The sequence below is a fragment of the Sebastes umbrosus genome, chromosome 10, assembly GCF_015220745.1.
Source record: "Sebastes umbrosus isolate fSebUmb1 chromosome 10, fSebUmb1.pri, whole genome shotgun sequence".
NCBI classification, from domain to species: Eukaryota; Metazoa; Chordata; class Actinopteri; order Perciformes; family Sebastidae; genus Sebastes; species Sebastes umbrosus.
The window spans coordinates 32,358,467-32,380,138 of NC_051278.1; the positions used below are offsets into that span (position 1 = coordinate 32,358,467).

General features: G+C 42.4%; 1 protein-coding gene and 2 pseudogenes across 1 annotated transcript; 1 reads left to right on the plus strand and 2 right to left on the minus strand.

Moving 5' to 3' along the window:
* Window positions 1-1,347: 1,347 nt before the first annotated feature.
* Window positions 1,348-2,535, minus strand: LOC119495761 (annotated as a pseudogene).
* Window positions 2,536-2,917: 382 nt separating this feature from the next.
* LOC119496056 lies at window positions 2,918-12,218 on the plus strand (annotated as a pseudogene).
* Window positions 12,219-14,940: 2,722 nt separating this feature from the next.
* On the minus strand, window positions 14,941-20,225 carry LOC119496055 (peroxisomal N(1)-acetyl-spermine/spermidine oxidase-like). The gene is given in 11 exon segments (XM_037783100.1): window positions 14,941-15,479; window positions 15,481-15,510; window positions 15,635-15,789; window positions 15,939-16,051; window positions 16,159-16,244; window positions 16,534-16,703; window positions 17,146-17,327; window positions 18,327-18,514; window positions 18,654-18,784; window positions 19,358-19,534; window positions 19,938-20,225. Coding segments are annotated over 11 exon segments (1,608 nt in total). The 5' UTR covers window positions 20,191-20,225; the 3' UTR covers window positions 14,941-15,356.
* Between the last annotated feature and the right edge of the window lie 1,447 nt (window positions 20,226-21,672).

The window sequence follows — 21,672 nt, forward strand, 5'->3', positions numbered from 1 at the left end:
TGCTGCAGACTTTACCACTTTTAAGAGAGCAACCAATCCTGTTTAATTCAGCGACAAAACCTTTACTCGTGTAGTTTATAAATGTGTGCTTTTATTGTATTTATTTATTTTTCCTGTACTCATTCCTGTTTTAATCTCTTATTTTCAAAAAAAAGCCCTTCTAGTGACAGGTGTCGCAAATTAGCATCCGCTATAAAGCACTATGAATACTTGCATCAGATAGCCCTTTTTAAAGGGACTGTTTGTAACTTCTTACAAGTATAAATCATTGTGGGTCGGTGTCCCATGCGCGCTCCGCGTGTGGCTACGCTGTTCAGACTCAGACTCCAACACAAACTACACAGAAACACCAAAACCGCAAAGTTCTATCTAGTGAAGCCCGTCTGTTAAACAGGTGTTGGCCGCGGTCAGAGGACGTGGGGGAGGCTGTAGCTTTGGTCTCCAGGACCGGAGTCTCTGCTGTACTCTGCTCCTCTGCTCCTCTGCTCCTCTGCCTGCCTTCACTCACACACCGCACTCTTTCACTCCACTCTCACGTGCATGCGTGCACACTACACACTACACACTGCAGGAGAGTTAGTTTAGCTCTGAGATTATCTAGTGAATGTACGGTGGACGTTTGTGCATAAATAACTGCTTGCAGCTCCTCCAGACCAACAGAGGTTTCCCGTGTCTTGTGAAGTGACGGGGCTCCGCAGAGAGAAACGTTATCGTCTCCGACCAAAATTCCGGTGTCTCCCCTGTTCCCTCCGGCCGCGGTCGGGGAGGCTGAGGCAGGAAAAGCCAACACTAGGATCAGCATTGATTCATGGAGAGACCTTGGTCTGGTCAGCTAACATTACTGCCAAGCAGCTGAAATATAGAGTGATATTGTGGTTTTAGCTGACGTGTGTTGCCTCACTGTTTTGAGCGATGCTCGTTCACGTCTATGTAGAGCGAGCACAAGCGCGAGCAAACAGGACGATGACTCTCGTTGACTTAACAGCCACAGGTGTCGCTGTTAACAAGCAATTTCTGATTCCTACGAACAGTCCTTTTAAGTTGTCTATGTACTGTACTTTGTATTCGTCCCTATCAAATAATCCACGAAATGAAATGAAGAGAGGAAGAGAGAGAGCGATATCACTTTCACGAATTTTGGATTTGTCGTCTTTCTAATTATGTATTTTCACAGTCTGATACTTCGAGACAGTTTTACAACCTTTTGCGACTTTATTGACTTGCAAAATTGTGTGACAAACATCATGTGTGTGATTCATGGCGCAATTCAAACAGGATCAAAAGATATTTGTCTAATTTTTTCCGAAATTAGTTGTTCCACTGTACGGCGTGGAATTTTGCGTCTTATTACTCACAGACTACTTGAACAGTAATGAAAATAATGTGATCCCTGGACAGATACAAGTGTCTGCTACAATGATCGATGATCGAGGAGTACTCGAGCAGAGGAAGATTATGGAGAGCAGTTGGAAACTCACACTTGTATTTCTCACTGTGCTCAGGAAGGTTACATTCGTCATGTTCAGCCACTTCAGGAAGCTCTTCAGATTGCAATTGCAGTGGAACCGATTTGCAGCCAAGCTGAGGAAGCCAAGAGACCGAAAAGTCGTAGGGTCCAGGGAGGATAAAAAGTTGTTTGAGAGGTCGAGTCTTTTCAGGCTGACCGGAAAGATATCCGGCTGCAGATAGGTTAAGGCATTAGACAAGAGGTCGATCTCTATGATCAGCCTAGACCGCTGAAAATCCCTTGTGGGAGAGTCGCAAGTGAGTTGAAGCTTAAATCTAGACCGAGCAGACTCTCTAGAGGATCAAACAGGTTGAGGCACTTCCCCTGCACCCAAAATATTTGCAGGGAAACTGCCATGAAGATCCAGCCCTTGCAAACTATTATTCCAAGGTACTGTCACTTTCGGACTTAGTGTGCACCACTTGATGACGTTGCCACCATAGAAGAAATTTTGGAGATGATTTAAATTAGTTAAAATATCATAAACATCATCCAAGTTTGTTAATCTGTTGTCTGCAACATTCACGTGGATGCCGTTCTTGCCCAAACCCAACGATGTTCCTTAGGCGATTTCAATTTATTGTCGCCCAAAAGAAGATAGTCTAAGTTTGGTAAAGGCGCAGGAGAACTCAGGTCTTGCAGTGAATTTCCTGTCAGATCTAACGATCGTAAGCTTGGAAGACCACTGAATGCTTTGTCTCCCAGTGCGCCAATGTGGTTGAAAGACAAATCCAGCACCCGAAGGTCTGTCAGATTGGTGAATGTTTGAGAATATATTTTTCTATTTCTATTTTTAATACCTCTGGGTATAACACATGTGCAGTGTAACTGATGACGCGCTGATGACGCAATACCCCGATTCGGCATTTTTCGAGAATGAGAACGGGCTCGCTGAACAGGTTTTTCCAGGGTAACTGGAGGATTTGCATGCACAGAAATCATGACACCACTGGGAGTGCTGATTCTGAATATTCTCCTCGGGTTGATGGAAGGTTTCCTTAAACACATAGTAATTATTCGAGTGTTTGAAAGAGGCCACAGGTGTCACTGTTAACAAGCAATTCTGATTCTTACAAACAGTCCCTTTAAGTGATATATGCGCACACATACTAATCATAGGTCAAAACCTCGCTAAATTTGGCTGAATCATAAAAGGTAGAAGTGGTCAAACGAAGAGGCGTTTGGGAGCCCAAAGAGCCGGCTCTACTTGGTGAGCTGAGCCAAATGATCTGGCTCACTAGAAAGAGGCGGAGTTCCCATCACTACACGCGCAGTGTGCGGTCGTGTGTTGCTATTGGCTCATAGAGGAGACCAGATTTGACAACCTATGTGCCGCTGTATCCCGATGACGTGACGTGGTGATGACGCGGGACCTCTCCTCTTCTGTCCTCCTTGTTGTGCTGGGGGAAGGACAGTAACCCGGGTTAGTAGTAGTAGTAGTTCTTATTGCAGTAAGTGCAGAAGCAGCTATGGCTCCGAGTGTGGACGCTACAATAGTGATAATAGGATGCGGGATATCAGGTCTAGCAGCGGCTCACCGGCTCGTTAACACGGGATTTCATCACGTGAGGATACTTGAAGGCGACTGCAAGAAGCGGAGGAAGAATAAATACCGGCAGACTGGGTGGGAGACCATGAAGACACTACTTACAACTTTGCAGTTTATCTTTTTAGACTCACTCCTGTCACTCCCGGTGACGTCACAGTGTCATTTCTTTAAAGTCTTCTCCAGTGGCTCCTGAGCTCTGACAGGAGCGCACAGATCTCTATTATGATATGATCTATTAGCCTTTTATTGTCTTGTAACTACTATTTTAATCGATCTACTGAGGGATCTTACACATACAAGTCTCACCTAATCAAAAAAAAGAAAAAAGAAAAAGGGTTGTTCTTTCTTAGCCCCTTTCCATTCCGCCCTCTTTTCTTTTTTTTATAGAAGAGTAGGTGTGAGGGACAGGGGTAGAAAGTCCCATAGAAGTGGTGGTCATCATCTGAAAGCTGGAAACCTGAAGATTAATTAGAGATTCCTCTCAGCACTGTGTGTCAAGTTGTTCTAGTCATAAATCAGGATAAAAAATTAATTAATAAAATTGTGAACTTGTATAAGAGCGTATAACATGATAGAAGTATATGATGGTTAGCCCCATGCTCTATCATGTCTCGTATTGTTGCAGGCAATTTTTTGGGTTGATACCATTTGTTACACAGAATTTAGTGCTAAATTGAACCATTTTTTTACCACTGGAGAATTGATTTTAAAAAATGATTAATAATCCCTCCAAAATACCAACATTAAGACACCAAGACCTTGAGGAACACCACAGAAAAAGCCATGCTGTGATTGGGATCAAAAAACTTTTGACATTTGAAGTTTTCTGCAAGAATTGACATTTTCGGTGATGGGATGGCGAGAGCTTCTTTTCTGGAAACTACTCAGAAACCCCCTTATTGTGAATCTAGCTAGGAAAGCCATCCATCCTCTGAATGCTCTAGGTCTCTAGTTTGATCCATCCATCCTCTGAATGCTCTAGGTCTCTAGTTTGTGGCTGTAAAGTTTCATGAGGCTGTGATTATCCTAGAGGTCACCACAGGTCATTTTATACAGTGAGGTCACATTTCAAAAAAATGGTCCTCACAATGACAATGGCTACTATGGAAACTAACATCATCACACATGAATAGAGTTGGGCTCATTGGTACCACAAGAATCTCAGCTTTACAGTGATATCCAATTTATGCGATTCCAAGACTGTTTAGGGGACCGCAGTATGCAGAAATATTCAAATACACCATTTTAGTATCTGCGAAAATAATTTATACTGCATTCAAAGAGCTGCATGTTTTTTTGCCCAAACTGCATGTGATTATCATAAAGTGGGCATGTCTGTAAAGGGGAGACTCGTGGGTACCCATAGAACCCATTTACATTAACATATCTTTAGGTCAGAGGTCAAGGGACCCCTTTGAAAATTGCCATGCCGGTTTTTCTTTGCCGACATTTAGTGTAACTTTGTAGCGTTATTTAGCAATCTTCCCGACAAGCTAGCATGACATGGTTGGTACCGATGGATTCCGTAGATTTAATCTAGTTTCATATGATCCAGTATCTTCACTCTAGCTTGAAAACTCAGCCCGCAACAACATCTGAAAGACAGAATAGCGGCCGGGCCCGCCGGCGGGCCGTAAGAACTTTAAGGGGTTTTAACCCTGACCAGACCTAGCTATGTCTGCTGTAAGTCATGTGACTGACTGATAAATAAAAGATGATTTTGCAAGGGCTATACCCTATCATAAACAAACAGCAATACAAATTATAAAATATATATGTGTTCCATCTGCAGGTGATAATATTGTTGAGATAGGGGCAAACTGGATCCATGGACCGTCCGAGGAGAACCCAGTGTTTCGTCTGGCCCGTGAGTACGGGCTCCTGGATCCAGAGGCCCTCACCCCAGAGAACCAGGCCATGGACGTCGGAGGACATCCCCCCTGGGTTCCCAATGTCTTCAGCAGTTCAGGTCAAGTCAATTTTATTTACAGTATATATTTATACCGGGTCCTTCTGTGTGGAGTTAGCATGTTCTCCCCGTGTTAGCGTGTGTTTTCTCCGGGTTCTCAGGTTTCCTCCCACAGTCCAAAGACATGCAGGTTCATTGTTGACTCTAAATGGTCCCGTAGGTGTGAATGTGAGCGTGAATGGTTGTCTGTCCAGGGTGTACCCTGCCTTCACCCAATGTCAGCTGGGATCGGCTCCAGCCCCCCCGCGACCCTGAACAGGATAAGCGGTTACGGATAATGAATGAATGACAACGTGTAGCCAGTGTCATTGATTATTTACTGCAGTGTGTGAGCTAACCTGATGATAATAAGTATTCTGTGGGTTGTGCAACGTGTGCAGGTCGGAAGCTAAATCCTGAGGACTTCTCTCCCGTTAAGGAGATGTTTGTTGAGCTGCTGGAGGAAAGTTCAGAGTTTGCGAGAGGAGGAGGAGCACCCTTTGCCTCTTTGGGAGATTTCATACGGTCAGAGGTACGTTTCTCTCAGAGACTCTAATAATAATAATAATACTGGCAGAGTGTTGTGATGAGAACTCACATGTATGGACGTTTTTATTGGACTTATTAGTTGTAACCCACAGAAGACATTCCACAAATATGTACCATGATCTGCAAATATGTCACTATCCACAAACATGTATTTTTGTATCTGTGTTGTGTAAAGTCACATCCACCAAAATACAGGGCGATTTGCAAATACACATAACTTACTCTGTAAATAACGTACTTTAAGGTTTACATGTAAATTGATAAACACACATTTGTGCATCTATTTCTACACGTGGAATGCTATTTGCGCACTTACAAATCGCTTCCTGTGCATTTGTGGGCCATGTGACATTTGCAACTTCCCTCCTGTTTGTTAACGTAATTTTGTCCAATTGGTACCGGCACAGCTGGTAGCTATGTGGTTTTGTGTACATGGCTTGACATAAGTGCATATTTAACGGTATGGAGGACAGAGCGTCCGATGTTATTAGGCTCTAAGTAAACAAGATAAGAAGATAGATTTGTCTTTTTATTTACTTATAGCCTAATAACATCGACGCTACAAACCACGTACCTATCAGCTTGTGTGGTCAAGACTGGAGAACGTAACCTCTGAAAAGGGTGTTTAGGTGTTTGTAGTGAAATGAGGAGGTATCGTATCAGATAGCATAATTTATATATATTTATATCATTTCAATTTCACCAATCAGTCATTCCTCATCTTTTGGAATAAGGAATAAATAGAAACAGGACGTCTGACAAAACCCACACGCTGCACAGCGCTTCGTCTCTCGCGGCCAGTTAGTTCATTCTAATAGAAAACAATGCAATCAAACTGATTTAGTCACTGACGCTGGCTCACGTTAAATAAAGATATTCCACGTCGTCTTTCACCTCCAGAAACCAGGCTGTTGGTTGTCTCCTTAGACTACTTCTATAGCTTTAGACTGTAGTTCCGTCAGCTCATGTGAGGGAATGTCGCCCCCTCCTGGTGGAGCTAGTAAATGCACCTCTTACTTACAGATTGGTATAAATTGGACAAAATTACGTAAACAACAGGAGGGAAGTTGCAAATGTCACATGGCCCACAAATGCACAGGAAGCGATCTGCAAATGCGCAAATAGCATTCCACGTGTAGAAATAGATGCACAAATGCGTATATATCACTTTACATATAAACTTAAAATACGTATTTGTGAATAGTCTTCTGTGGATACAACTATTATCTACAGATCTGCTGCGGTACCAATTGGACAAAATTCTGTAAACAAACAGGAGGAAAGTTACAAATGTCATGTGGCCCGTAAATCCACAGGAAGCGATCTGCAAATGGGCAAATAGATGCAAAAATGTGTAGATATCCATTTCCATGTAAACCTTAAAATACATATTTAAAGAGTAAGTTATGCGTATTTGCAAATTGCCCTGTACTTTTGTGTATGTGACTTTACACAACACAATACAAAAATACATGTTGTGGATAGTGAAATATTTGCAGATTATGGTACACATTTGTGGAATGTCTTCTGTGGATTACAACTAATAAAGTCCAATAAAAACTTCCATACACATATCCTTGATGTTAACTGCACCTTGCAAGAATAAAGAGTAATTGTTCCTTGTTGTCTTGTGCAGGTTCAACAACGAGCAGCAGAGAAGTGGAAAGATATCGATGCGACCACCAGATCTCTGTGTCTGTGTTTGATCAGTAACATGTTGAAGGGGCAGTGCAGTTCTAATGGGGCTCACAGCTTGGATAAGGTGGGCCTGGGGGCCTCTGGCCTATACAAGACTCTTCCTGGAGTGGACTGTACATTCCCAGGGTTTGTACACCAATATTGCATACATACTGTAAAGTGCAGCTACTAACAATTATATCTATAATCAATTTCATTCAAATGTTTCGACGTGAAGGAGCAGCGGCTCTACCCTGAACAGAAGATTTATAACAAAACACCACTCAGGTTCAGATCAGGGAGACCGTTCCTCCCAGTCACCCCCTCCAGGTTTCTCCATCGTTGCCCATGTGAGCGTTGAAGTTCCCGAGCAGAACTATAGGCCCGATCCCAGTGTCCACACTCACAGACTCACAGACTTTGAGGCGCGTTCCCACAAAGTCCGGGAGGGTTTAGGGCTGTCCCGCTGTCACATCATCAGGTCCTTGAGGGCTTTCTCACAGACATTTTGAACACTTTATGAAGACTTCCCGTAAGTCCGCATTTCTGCAGACTTTGCCTGAGGGAATTACCCACATTTCATAGCGTTGTGACGTTAAACACAGGGTTGCCACGGTTACCAGGGGAAGCCCGGAGGCGTCAAAAAACAAAAACAAAAAAGATAGAACAAGGAGGACGGTACGTGGGTGTTCAGCCAGGCATATTTCAATTTACACAGAAACATTAATATTAAGGATTTAAGATGGTCCATAAAATAACACATGAAATCAGAGGAATGCAAGCATTAGACTTTATGACACACCTGATTTATTCATCAACCCATCCATCCATTATCTGTAAACGCTTATTCTGTCTCCAGGGTTGCGGGGGGGGGGCTGGAGCCGATCCTGATGACATTGGGTGAAGGCGGGGAGGTTGAGGGGGTGGGGGGTACACCTGGACAGGTCTCCAGACTATCACAGGGCTGACACATAGAGACAGACAACCATTCACGCTCACATTCACACCTGCAGGACATTTAGAGTGAACAATGAACCTAACCTGCATGTCTTTGGACTGTGGGAGGAAACCTGAGCACCCGGAGAAAACACACGCTAACAAGGGGAGACCACGCTAACAAGGGGAGACCACGCTAACAAGGGGAGACCACGCTAACAAGGGGAGAACACGCTAACACGGGGAGAACACGCTAACACGGGGTGAACACGCTAACAAGGGGAGACCACGCTAACACGGGGAGAACATGCTAACAAGGGGAGAACACGCTAACACGGGGAGAACACGCTAACACGGGGAGAAACACGCTAACACGGGGTGAACACGCTAACACGGGGAGAACATGCTAACACGGGGAGAACACGCTAACACGGGGAGAACACGCTAACACGGGGAGAACACGCAAACACGGGGAGAACACGCTAACACGGGGAGAACACGCTAACACGGGGAGAACACGCTAACACAGGGTTATTCATCAACCATTTCTTTTAAATTTGCTTAATAAAGTTTGACAAAAACAAGTAAACTGATTTTTTGAAGGTTTCCTCTCATCTCGTAAAGGCAAGAGCCTGGAAGACGTTCAAATAGGCAGCAAAAAACAGGAAATAAAAACACACAATTTGCATATCAAGGTGAAGTGATTTGTAGCTGCAAAGTGCTGTCCCATTCATATTTTTACCATTTCAGGCCCTGGCAACATCTCACACTCAACCATTTACCAGGTGACGTCAGTCAAGTCCCCGAGGGTTCAGGGCTTAAGGCCTTAAGGGGGAACATTGTGATTGGGCCATAGAGTCCCAAACGGTATCCTTTCCAGGAAGCCACCCAGAGAAAAAGCAAACCTCAGAGACTTCCTCTCAGCAACTTGCAGTAGCATAGTGGCGACCCTCTTGTTCCCTAAATCTAGTTGGTACCGCTCCACCTCCTGTACCAGCTCCGTCCCCTGTCCCTAGAAACCGGTCTGCGATGGGGGTCAGCATGCTTAGCTCTCCACTCTTGCTTTCCTGCTGGCTTACAATGCACCGGAGTCCAATGTCTGTCTCTGCGGGTAGCGAGCCCGCAGGATGACAGCTCCTTGTAGTTCTTTCGGGCTACCTGGACGAGCCCCGTGGGTCAAGGCCCGGCCACCAGACGCTCGCCGGTGAACTGCCCTGCCAGGTCTGGCTCCAGGAGGGGGCCCCGGTAGTTTTACCTGATACATACAGAACCTTATTCAGCATGTTAGCTGTACATCATTCAGTCTGTTAATGAAGTGATTGTCGTAGTGTCCGATTAACTTATACATCACTTTCTTTCTCACGCAGTGGGTACGAAGGTCTGATCAAACACTTGATGTCGGAGCTCCCCAGTGGTTTAGTGAGCTACAATCAGCCTGTTCGCTGTGTCCACTGGAACAACACTGAGGAGAGAGAAAACCCGGTGATGATCGAGTGTGATGATGAGGAGAGAATCGCTGCGGATCATGTTATTGTCACAGTACCTCTAGGTATATCAGACACGTACATTCACAAACACAGTTTGCTATTTACCGTCTCAGTGCATGAAATGTTGAGGTTGTGCTACGACTCCGCTTTTAACAGGACCTCTAACATTTTCAACCAATCACTGTTGCCAAGAGCATTATGTCATTAAGCATTACATTTGTCAACTAATACTCATAAATTTGCTTGTAAAAGTACTTATACATTTTATTTTCTATTTGTAATATAAACATATGAATTACTAGATCCTGTCACTAACTACAGTCTCAACCATAACACATCTCTAATTCTGCACATTAATCACAGTTAAACGTGATATACAGTTTTCTGTGGCTTTTGATGTGGTAAATAATAAAAAGTGAATTCCTTGTGTAGTTTTAAGCAGAGATTAGATTCGAGCTAGTCAGAACCATAACCTAACTTGTTCTGGTTTGTTCTGTTTCATCAGGATACCTAAAGAAGCACCATTCAGCCTTGTTCCGTCCTCCTCTCCCTCTACACAAGCTGCACTCCGTCCAGAGACTAGGTTTTGGAACAAACAATAAAATACAAGTGGAGTTTGATTCACCGTGGTGGGATGCCGACTGTGAGACTATCTATCTTGTGTGGGAAGATGAGGTGAGACTTGCAGTCAATGAATAAAGGTGTACATTTACTGTAAAGTGCATGCAGAACGCATATATGCAATTACATGTTAAATAGAACACACTTAGGTTTTGATGTATAGCCTATGCAAAGAATATTTCAGTTATTATAATCATCGGTTCAGGATAACTCTCCTCGACCATCTCATTTATGCCTCATTCTCCACCCGCTCACTTCAAAAAAGTTTGATATTTATGCCACTAGTTAGCAAAAAAACTAACATATACAAACATTTGAACCGTCTTCTCTTGTCATGATTCAGGATGCCATGGTGGACCAGGTGCCAGATGTACAGAGGTCCTGGATAAAGAAGTTATTTGGCTTCACTGTGCTCAAACCCACTGAAAGGTCGACAACCACAAATACTGATGCTTGCCTGCCTTGTTTATGTTGTATTTAATGTAAAATAACTGGTAGAAACATCCATAGCAATGCTGTACTGTGTGACTTTCAGGTATGTGCATGTTCTGTGTGGCTGGATTGCTGGCCATGAGTCAGAGTATATGGAGATACTTTCTGAACAAGAGGTCACACACGCCGTCACACAACTCATCCGCAGATTTACAGGTGAGTCTAAATCAATTACAAGCATTGGGCAACATTCTCCTCCATTCAGAGCGCATTACTTCCTCAGCAGGATCTTTATATTTTCTGTCTAAAATGTAATTTTTAGAATGATCTCTGTCAGCACTTACGGCCTAACTGTGTGTATTTAGGAAACCCTACCATCACCCCGAGGAGAATCCTACGCTCCCAGTGGTTCCATGACCCCTGGACATGTGGATCTTACAGTTACCCAGGAATAGGCTGTTCAGCGCAGGACCTGGACAACATGATGGAGCCCCTGCCTACGAAGGGATCACAGTCACAAGTACCTACATGTTCATACTCCAACACAGAATGTGTTCACCGAGCATAAACACATAATCACATATAATTAACCGAGGTGTAAAGCTCTTTGTTACAACTATTTGGTCTGTTTCAGCCCCTGCAGGTGTTGTTTGCTGGAGAGGCTACTCATCGCTGCTACTACTCCACCGTCCATGGAGCTCTTCTCACTGGGTGGAGGGAAGCTGACAGACTCATCGCTCACTATCAGATTCCTAGCTAAAGTCTGTGACTTCTTCAAACTATGATCTCAGAGTTGATTTGGATTGTGTGAGAGCTGCTGTTTATTTAAAGCAGCCCCACATATTTTATTTTTGGAGTAATTCAGATCATGCCTAATAACCTTGGTGAACTTGGAGAAGTTTGATCTTTCCTTGCAAAAGTTATAGTGGGATACACATTCTTTCATGTATCCCCTCTAAGCACAGATGAAGCCCTATCAAGTATTTTATTTGATATATAGCCTACCTCAGATCATGCCTAATGAACTTGGTAAATTGAGAAGATTCTTTCCCAGCAAACACATTCTAGTTCAATAACATGTTGTCATGGTCCTGTGTTTTGGTTGTAGTTTATTCCTTGTTGTATTTGAAAGTCACTCTCCTCGTGTCATGTTATCATGGTTTTACTTCCTACCTCTGTGCGTTTTCCGGCCTTTTTGATTGTCTGCCCCGCCCTGATCCGTTTCACTTGTCCCACATTAGTTCTGTACTCACTGCTCTCACTTCCTCAGTCAGTCAGTCAGTCACTGTTTACCTCAGTTCCTTTGTTCTTCGGTTCGTCTTTCATCATTCTTTGACGAAAGATGAAAGAAGTCTGTTTTCCCTTACGAAAAAGTAGCATTCTTCAAGTTTATTTTATGAAGTATACTTAAGTAATTATTCAAGTATATTTCCCCCATGTATACTTCATGTAGTAAGTATACTAATATCAATGTACTAGTAGTATAATTAATTAAGTATAGTAACTGTAGTATTGTAGTGTAGTGTGTAGTAAGTGTGTTAAGTGTACTACTTCTACTAAATTGGCCCACTTTTTAGTTTATAAAAGTATCCTTTCAAGTATACTTTAAGTGTAAGAATAGTAAACTTTGAGTACACTACTAATTTACATAAAAGTTTTATTTTGTACTACAGATATACTGATAGTACTTAGCCAATGATTTATGTATTACATAAAAAAAACTCATTTTGCTGTTTGACTAGACGTTTTGTGATGATAAAAAAAATGCCTTCATGGTGAATCCAAAAACATAACGTAACGTAAGTAAATTCATATCGAAACATCCATTTACAAACTCTCACACACTTTAATAGGCTACTCTATCAAAATGTAAGCACAACTACAAGCCAAGTATACCTTTCTGTAGGCCTATAAGGCAAGAATACTTAATTATACTTTTATAAAATATATCTCGATCAAAGGATTCCGTACAAGTATAAGCCAAGTATACTTAGACACAACCCGCCCTCCGCCCTCCCCACCCCCTTGGTTACTGGTTGTCATTATTATGGCGTTTAATCAGATGGTGGATATATGATGGAGTTAGGTAATGATAGTGTGTTTTGTGGTGATTATTATCAGTATAAATTGCATGTATGCTTTTGGGGATATATTATTGTTGGGATTTATTATTTCTTAGATGTACTGATAATTGACCTGATTTATTTGAGCGTGATTAATAATAATGGTAATAATAATACCTATTGGTAAATTACTGTTTTATTTTGGTTTGTTTGGAGGTAACAAAAGTAACAAATGTGATGATGCTGATGAAATGTGAAGCAGATAAAAGGAAAGGAAACTTGTTGTTCATAATGACCGTATGGTTTAACTTCTCTCATTTTAGTTTTTTGTTATCAACCTAACAACCTCCTAACATCAATCTTCAAACGAAGTCAGACATTTAAGAAATTAACTGTTTGCATTGCTATGGAGTTTAATAAATGCAAGAGAAAGGAGTGAGTTGTCCTGTGCGTCCTCTGTGGTGCTCTAAGCCATTTTCGGGTTCAGGCAGATGTTGAGCAGAAGAAAAGCCCAAAGAACTTGATATCCATAGTGTGTCTCCTTTCTGCAGAATATTTTGGCATACTTATTTTACATGCTAGTTCTGTCTTCTCTGTTTAATGATCACATAACCCAGATGGATGCTTGCCCATTAAGAGCAACATTTGTTCAGTCTGGTTTGTCCCAGCATCAACCTTGTTCTGTCCTTGATAGACTTTATTTTTGAAAGATGTGTGTCAGTGAGTGGGCAGTGTGTGGGAGGCTTTGGCCTGTAATGATAAAATAATTCATACAATAATTCTTTAATGTTCTTAACTGTTTTTCTATGGACAAGTATGTTTCACAATATTATTCAAAATGAATCATAATGTGAGAACCACGATTGTACAAATGGTAATGCAACATATTGTCAGTTACAAACAATCAAATGATTAGTAACTTAGCCTTAGGACATTTTAAATAAGCGAGATAGAACTTTATAAATTCTTTTGCACATAAATGTGGAAATTAATTTACTCATTGACTTAAGACCAACTGTAAAAATAGTTGTTTTTTAAAAAATATATTTTTCAATAGAATCTGATTAATAGTTAATTACAATCAATGTATAAACAATAATTAGATTAGCAAACCGGAAAGTTGACAACTGCATGGAAAAAAACAAGACAATGAAGTTACAAAATCACTACTAAATCTTACAACTGCATTGTTATTAAACTGATTACTGTGTCACTTGAAACTTAAAAAATAGAGATCTTAATGTATTTAAAGGGACAGTTTGTAGCATTTCAGGGGACCTAGTGGCAGAGATAAAATAATTGATCTTTATAAGAATTGTCATATACATACAGGTACATACATGACATGTGATTTCTGCATTTAACCCATCCTAGGCATTTAGGAGCAGCGGGCTGCTGTGAAGCACCCAGGGAGCAACTTGGGGTTCAGCGTTGCACCGCCATGTGTCTACAGTAGCGCAGAACAGACAAACCAAACACTGGCTCCATCGGGAGCAGTTTCAGTTGTTGCAATCTGCAACCTCACCGCTACATGGCGACAAATACTACAAATTGGCCCTTTAATGAAAGTATCATAATTAGGGATGCTCATTTTTAAAAATCTTCTTAACCGATAACCGACCCTCGTTAACTGATGATTAATCGTTAACTGACAAGATTTGTGCCTCGTACCAGCTGCAGGAGCACAACAGATATTGGTTGACGGGAGTCTCCAGTTCACCGTCCGGGGAGCGTTAACTTAGCAGCTACGATGCTGCGTGTAGTGTCGCGGACATGCAGCCACTTTCCCAGTAAAAGTCTCCACCACACATTTAGTTTAGTTTAGCAGGTTGTCAGCTGTGTGTCTGCCCGGCGGAACTTTAGTGAGTGTCCAACAAACAGTGTGTGTATTTGTGCTACGTTAGCAGCTCTAGCATTGCCGGAGGCTTCGTGTTCGCCGCCGCACACGTAGTCTGTGTAACTTTAGTGAGTTTCCAACAGACCGTGTGTGTGTGTTGGTGATGAGTGTGAGGTTGTTGGTGTTGTTCTAGCTGTGAACGTAGGTGTAGCAGTGTGTGGACAGTTTATTTGTTGGTGAATAAATGCTACTAAACTACAACTCCTCCTCTCCACTCAAGCGAGCCAGAGACCGGAGCCGACTTCCTGTATCCTGCAACTCCGGCTCCGCCTCTTAAGGTGGGCTGTTAAGGTGGACCAGCTTCTCTCCTTAAAGTGACGAGTTCACGTTCGTTAAACGGTTAATTATGGACATCCCTAGTGTCTTCAGTAGCACAGAACGGACAAACCAAACACTGGCTTCATAGGGCAGGGGAGCAGGTTCAGTAGTTGCAATCTGCAACCTCACCGCTACATGGCAACAAATACTACAAATTGGTCCTTTAATGACAGTTTCATAATTGTATCGATCACTTGTTGTCCAGGTCCATTTAAATTTTAAGGCACTTGTACAGCATAAGGTCAGCAGTATCACATTTCACAGGCCTGTACGCTGCTTTACATATACATCAGCTCTAACACAATCCTCCCAATCAACTCTGACATTATAGTTTAAAGATAAATCTCTTTTGTCAGAGCAGCTTTGATTCTTTTAAAGCTTTGACTTGGACGGTTCAGATGGACTGATGGTTGAGTAGTGAGCGATGAGTCTGTCAGCTTCCCTCCACCCAGTGAGAAGAGCTCCATGGACGGTGGAGTAGTAGCAGTGATGCGTGGGCCTCTCCAGCAAACAACACCTGCAGGGGCTGAAACAGACCAAATAGTTGTAACAAAGACCTTTACACCTTGGTTAATTATATGTGATTATATGTGATTATGGGTTTATGCTCGGTGAACACATTCTGTGTTGGAGTATGAACGTGTAGATACTTGTGACTGTGATCCCTTCGTAGGCAGGGGCTCCATCATGTTGTCCAGGTCCTGATGTGAACAGCCTATTCCTGGGTAACTGTAAGATCCACATGTCCAGGAGTCATGAAACCACTGGGAGCGTAGGACTCTCCTCGGGGTGATGGTAGGGTTTCCTAAATACACACAGTTAGGCTGTGAGTGTTGACAGAGATCATTCTAAAAATGATTTTTTAGACAGAAAATATAAAGATCCTGCTGAGGAAGTAATGCGCTCTGAGTGGAGGAGAATGTTGCCCAATGTTTGTAATTGATTTAGACTCACCTGTAAATCTGCGGATGAGTTGTGTGACAGCGTGTGTGACCTCTTGTTCAGAAAGTGTCTCCATATACTCTGACTCATGGCCAGCAATCCAGCCACACAGAACATGCCCATACCTGAAAGTCACACAGTACAGCATTGCTATGGATGTTTCTACCAGTTATTTTACATTAAATACAACATAAACAAGGCAGGCAAGCATCAGTATTTGTTGTTTGTCGACCTTTCAGTGGGTTTGAGCACAGTGAAGCCAAATAACTTCTTTATCCAGGACCTCTGTACATCTGGCACCTGGTCCACCATGGCATCCTGAATCATGACAAGAGAAGACGGTTCAAATGTTTGTATATGTTAGTTTTTTTGGTAACTAGTGGCATAAATATCAAACTTTTTTGAAGTGAGCGGGTGGAGAATGAGGCATAAATGAGATGGTCGAGGAGAGTTATCCTGAACCGATGATTATAATAACTGAAATATTCTTTGCATAGGCTATACATCAAAACCTAAGTGTGTTCTATTTAACATGTAATTGCATATATGCGTTCTGCATGCACTTTACAGTTAATGTACACCTTTATTCATTGACTGCAAGTCTCACCTCATCTTCCCACACAAGATAGATAGCCTCACAGTCGGCATCCCACCACGGTGAATCAAACTCCACTTGTATTTTATTGTTTGTTCCAAAACCTAGTCTCTGGACGGAGTGCAGCTTGTGTAGAGGGAGAGGAGGACGGAACAAGGCTGAATGGTGCTTCTTTAGGTATCCTGATGAAACAGAACAAACCAGAACAAGTTAGGTTACGGTCTGACTAGCTCGAATCTAATCTCTGCTTAAAACTACACAAGGAATTCACTTTTTATTATTTACCACATCAAAAGCCACAGAAAACTGTATATCACGTTTAACTGTGATTAATGTGCAGAATTAGAGATGTGTTATGGTTGAGACTGTAGTTAGTGACAGGATCTAGTAATTCATATGTTTATATTACAAATAGAAAATAAAATGTATAAGTACTTTTACAAGCAAATTTATGAGTATTAGTTGACAAATGTAATGCTTAATGACATAATGCTCTTGGCAACAGTGATTGGTTGAAAATGTTAGAGGTCCTGTTAAAAGCGGAGTCGTAGCACAACCTCAACATTTCATGCACTGAGACGGTAAATAGCAAACTGTGTTTGTGAATGTACGTGTCTGATATACCTAAAGGTACTGTGACAATAACATGATCCGCAGCGATTCTCTCCTCATCATCACACTCGATCATCACCGGGTTTTCTCTCTCCTCAGTGTTGTTCCAGTGGACACAGCGAACAGGCTGATTGTAGCTCACTAAACCACTGGGGAGCTCCGACATCAAGTGTTTGATCAGACCTTCGTACCCACTGCGTGAGAAAGAAAGTGATGTATAAGTTAATCGGACACTACGACAATCCCTTCATTAACAGACTGAATGATGTACAGCTAATATGCTGAATAAGGTTCTGTATGTATCAGGTAAAACTACCGGGGCCCCCTCCTGGAGCCAGACCTGGCAGGGCAGTTCACCGGCGAGCGTCTGGTGGCCGGGCCTTGACCCACGGGGCTCGTCCAGGTAGCCCGAAAGAACTACAAGGAGCTGTCATCCTGCGGGCTCGCTACCCGCAGAGACAGACATTGGACTCCGGTGCATTGTAAGCCAGCAGGAAAGCAAGAGCGGAGAGCTAAGCATGCTGACCCCCATCGCAGACCGGTTCTAGGGACAGGGGACGTGATGTCTCTAGTGGGGAAAGAACCGGAGCTGGTACAGGAGCTGGAGCGGTACCAACTACATATAGGGAACAAGAGGGTCGCATAGGGTGATTATTAAGCGTACTTGGTATCAAACGGAGGGAGGTGGGGTAGAGCCGCTGCTCCTTCACATCGAAATGAGCCTGTTGAGGTGGGTCGGACATGTGATCAGGATGCCTCCTGGACGCCTCCTTTTGGAGGTTTTCCAGGCATGTCCAATTGGTAGGAGACTCTGGACTGGACCCAGAACACGCTGGAGGAAATATATATATCTCATCTGGCCTGGTAAAGCCTTGATATCCCACAGGAGGAGCTGGAAACATTGCTGCGGAGAGGAACGTCTGGACTACCTTGCTTAGCCTGCTGCCAACCGCGACCCGGCTACAGATAAGCGGAAGCAGATGGACGGATGGACCTTTATTTCATATTACTATAAAATAAAAAAGCTGGGGCATCCTTTGGTTGCCGCTCAGACAAGCAATTGCAAGACACCACTTTTACTTCTGAAATTATTAATATGTAAATGTAGGAAATAATGATTTCACGAAATTGATTATAGAAATTATTTTTAGTAGCTGCACTTTACAGTATGTATGCAATATTGGAGTACAAACCCTGGGAATGTACAGTCCAGTCCAGGAAGAGTCTTGTATAGGCCAAAGGCCCCCAGGCCCACCTCATCCAAGCTGTGAGCCCCATTAACACTGCACTCCACCTTCAACATGTTACTGATCAAACACAGACGCAGAGATCTGGTGGTCGCATCGATATCTTTCCACTTCTCTGCTGCTCGTTGTTGAACCTGCACAAGACAACAAGCAACAACCACTCTTTATTCTTGCAAGGTGCAGTTTAACATCAAGGACATGTGAGTTCTCATCACAAACACTCTGCCAGTATTATTATTATTATTATTATTAGAGTCTCTGAGAGAAACGTACCTCTGACCGTATGAAATCTCCCATAGAGGCAAAGGGTTCTCCTCCTCCACTCGCAAACTCTGAACATTCCTCCAGCAGCTCAACAAACATCTCCTGAGCAGGAGAGAAGTCCTCAGGATTTAGCTTCCGACCTGCACACGTTACACAACCCACAGAACACTAATTATCATCAGGTTAGCTCACACACTGCAGTAAATAATCAATGGCACTGGCTAAGTGTGCCATTAAATATTCAAATTTTCTGTTGGGTCCGTTCTGCTCAAATACTGGTTTACTACCGTATTTGTACCTTGTCATTCCAGTTTTAGCACACCCTTAAAATATCCTTAATATCCCTTAAAGGAACTCAAGCCTGGGAATAACACTCAATATTCAAGTACCTTTATCTATGACTTGTTTGTGACTTGTGTATCAAACAAGTCCTCTGAAATCAACCAAAAACTCACTTGAATGAATGTGAATATTCACCTTTTACTGAGTGTCACAAAGGTTGGTTCAACTCTATTGTACACTTTCATATTATCTTCATTATTTTGGACTATCTGAGGGGTCCGTCTTTAATGAGCTGAGATTTTTAAAACACCTGGTGCCCTTCGGACCTGTTTTTCTCCATCCAAAGTCTCTGAGGACAGAGGGTGTTATGTGCTGTACAGAATGAGGTCAATTTATGATTTGTGATATCGGGCTGTATAAATAAACTTGACCTGAACTGCTGAAGACATTGGGAACCCAGGGGGGATGTCCTCCGACGTCCATGGCCTGGTTCTCTGGGGTGAGGGCCTCTGGATCCAGGAGCCCGTACTCACGGGCCAGACGAAACACTGGGTTCTCCTCGGACGGTCCATGGATCCAGTTTGCCCCTATCTCAACAATATTATCACCTGCAGATGGAACATATATTTTTATTATTTGATATCTTTATTGCTGTTTGTTTATGATAGGGTATAACCCTTGCATAACCATCCTTTATTTATCAGTCAGTCAGTCACATGACTTACAACAGACATAGCTAGGTCTGGTCAGGTTTAGAAAGAACAAAACATATTTTTAATCAGGTGAGACTTGTATGTGTAAGATCCCTCAGTAGATCGATTAAAATAGTAGTTACAAGATAATAAAAGGCTAATAGATCATATCATAATAGAGATCTGTGCGCTCCTGTCAGAGCTCAGGAGCCACTGGAGAAGACTTTAAAGAAATGACACTGTGACGTCACAGAGAGTGACCTTTGAGTCTACAAAGATAAACTGCAAAGTTGTAAGTAGTGTCTTCATGGTCTCTCACCCAGTCTGCCGGTCTTTATTCTTCCTCCGCTTCTTGCAGTCGCTTCAAGTATCCTCACGTGATGAAATCCCGTGTTAACGAGCCGGTGAGCCGCTGCTAGACCTGATATCCCGCATCCTATTATCACTATTGTAGCGTCCACACTCAGAGCCATAGCTGCTTCTGCACTTACTGCAATAAGAACTACTACTTCTTCTTCTTCTTCTTCTTCTTCTTCTTCTTCTTCGGTGTTTATTGGCGGTTGGCAAACCATCTTAGAGGTGCATTACCGCCACCATCTGGACTGGAGTGTGGAACAGAAGATTGTGCAGAAACAAAATAAAACAAAATTAAAAAATTAAAAAATAATAAATAAATAATGAAAACTCTAGATTCTTTTAACTAAATCAGTTTCTCTCAAAAACTGAATAATTTCACTGTATATATTATCTGCTTTATTCCCCAATAGACCTGACACTGAAAAGTCGTGATGTTTTGCCTTCCTTAATGACTGAAAAAGGTGATTTCTCTGGATAGTGTAATTACTGCAGTGTATCAGTACGTGTTCAACAGTTTCTGGCTGGTTACAGTGTGTACATTTCCCAGTTGGGTGCTTGCCTATTCGATATAATGTTTGATTAAGACCTGTATGTCCGATTCTTAGTCGCGTGATGATATTTTCTTCCCTTCTTTTCCAGCCCACCTTTCTCCCTGCCCTAACATGTTTTTGTATATTGTACATATGCCTTCCAGTTTCCTGCTCATCCCAGTACTCCTGCCATATTTTTGTGCATAGTTCTTGATGAATGGTTTAGCCTCAGCTTTACTGGAATTTGTAAATCTATATTCTTAATTCTGAGTGTTTGTTTGGCCAGAATGTCTACCTGCTCATTTCCCTCCACACCAACATGAGCAGGAACCCATATGAATCATGTACCTGTGCCTTTCATTTCCATCCTATACATAATGAGAAATATTTCATTAATTAAATCTGTTCTGACTGATGATCTACCAGATCCTATGCTTGTGTGTGCTGAAAAACTGTCAGATGCAATAACAGTGTTTTTTATTTCCCTCTCCCCTATCCACTGCAGGGCCAATAATATTGCCAATATTTCTGTAGTATATACTGACACATGATCTGATACTCTTTTCCTGATGTAGGTCTAACTCACCGGGATATAAACTGCTGCACCTGCACACCCTGTCTCCGGATTTTTGGAGCTGTCTGTAAATAAGAACACGGAGTCTGTGAAGTGCTGATCCAAATAATTCTGGACTATGCGCCATGCTGGAATTTGCTTTGACTTCTCCTTCAATTCCTGCTGTATATTGAGGTCAACATTTGGTAAGGGGAATAACCAGGGAGGAATGGAGGAAACTGAAACTGTAGAGCAATATTGGAATTGACATAACCCTATGTTTTCTGCCTTTGCATCACCCACCCACCCAAAGCTTATGAAGTTTGTTTCATTATGTTCCCAGCAGTCTGTCAAAACACTTTTGGTAGGGTGAGTTTCATAATGCCCCTGGAGATTAACCCAGTATGCCAGCATTAATTTTATTCTTCTAATCCGTAGGGGCATTTCTCCCACTTCCACTTGCATTGTTGATACCGTAGAGGTTCTGAATGACCCACTAATGGTTCTCAAAGCCTGAGTTTGTTGTACATCTAATTTATTAAGGTTTGATTCTGCTGCTGACATGTAAGCTACACACCCATAGTCAAGGACAGATCTCATGAGAGCCCAGTATA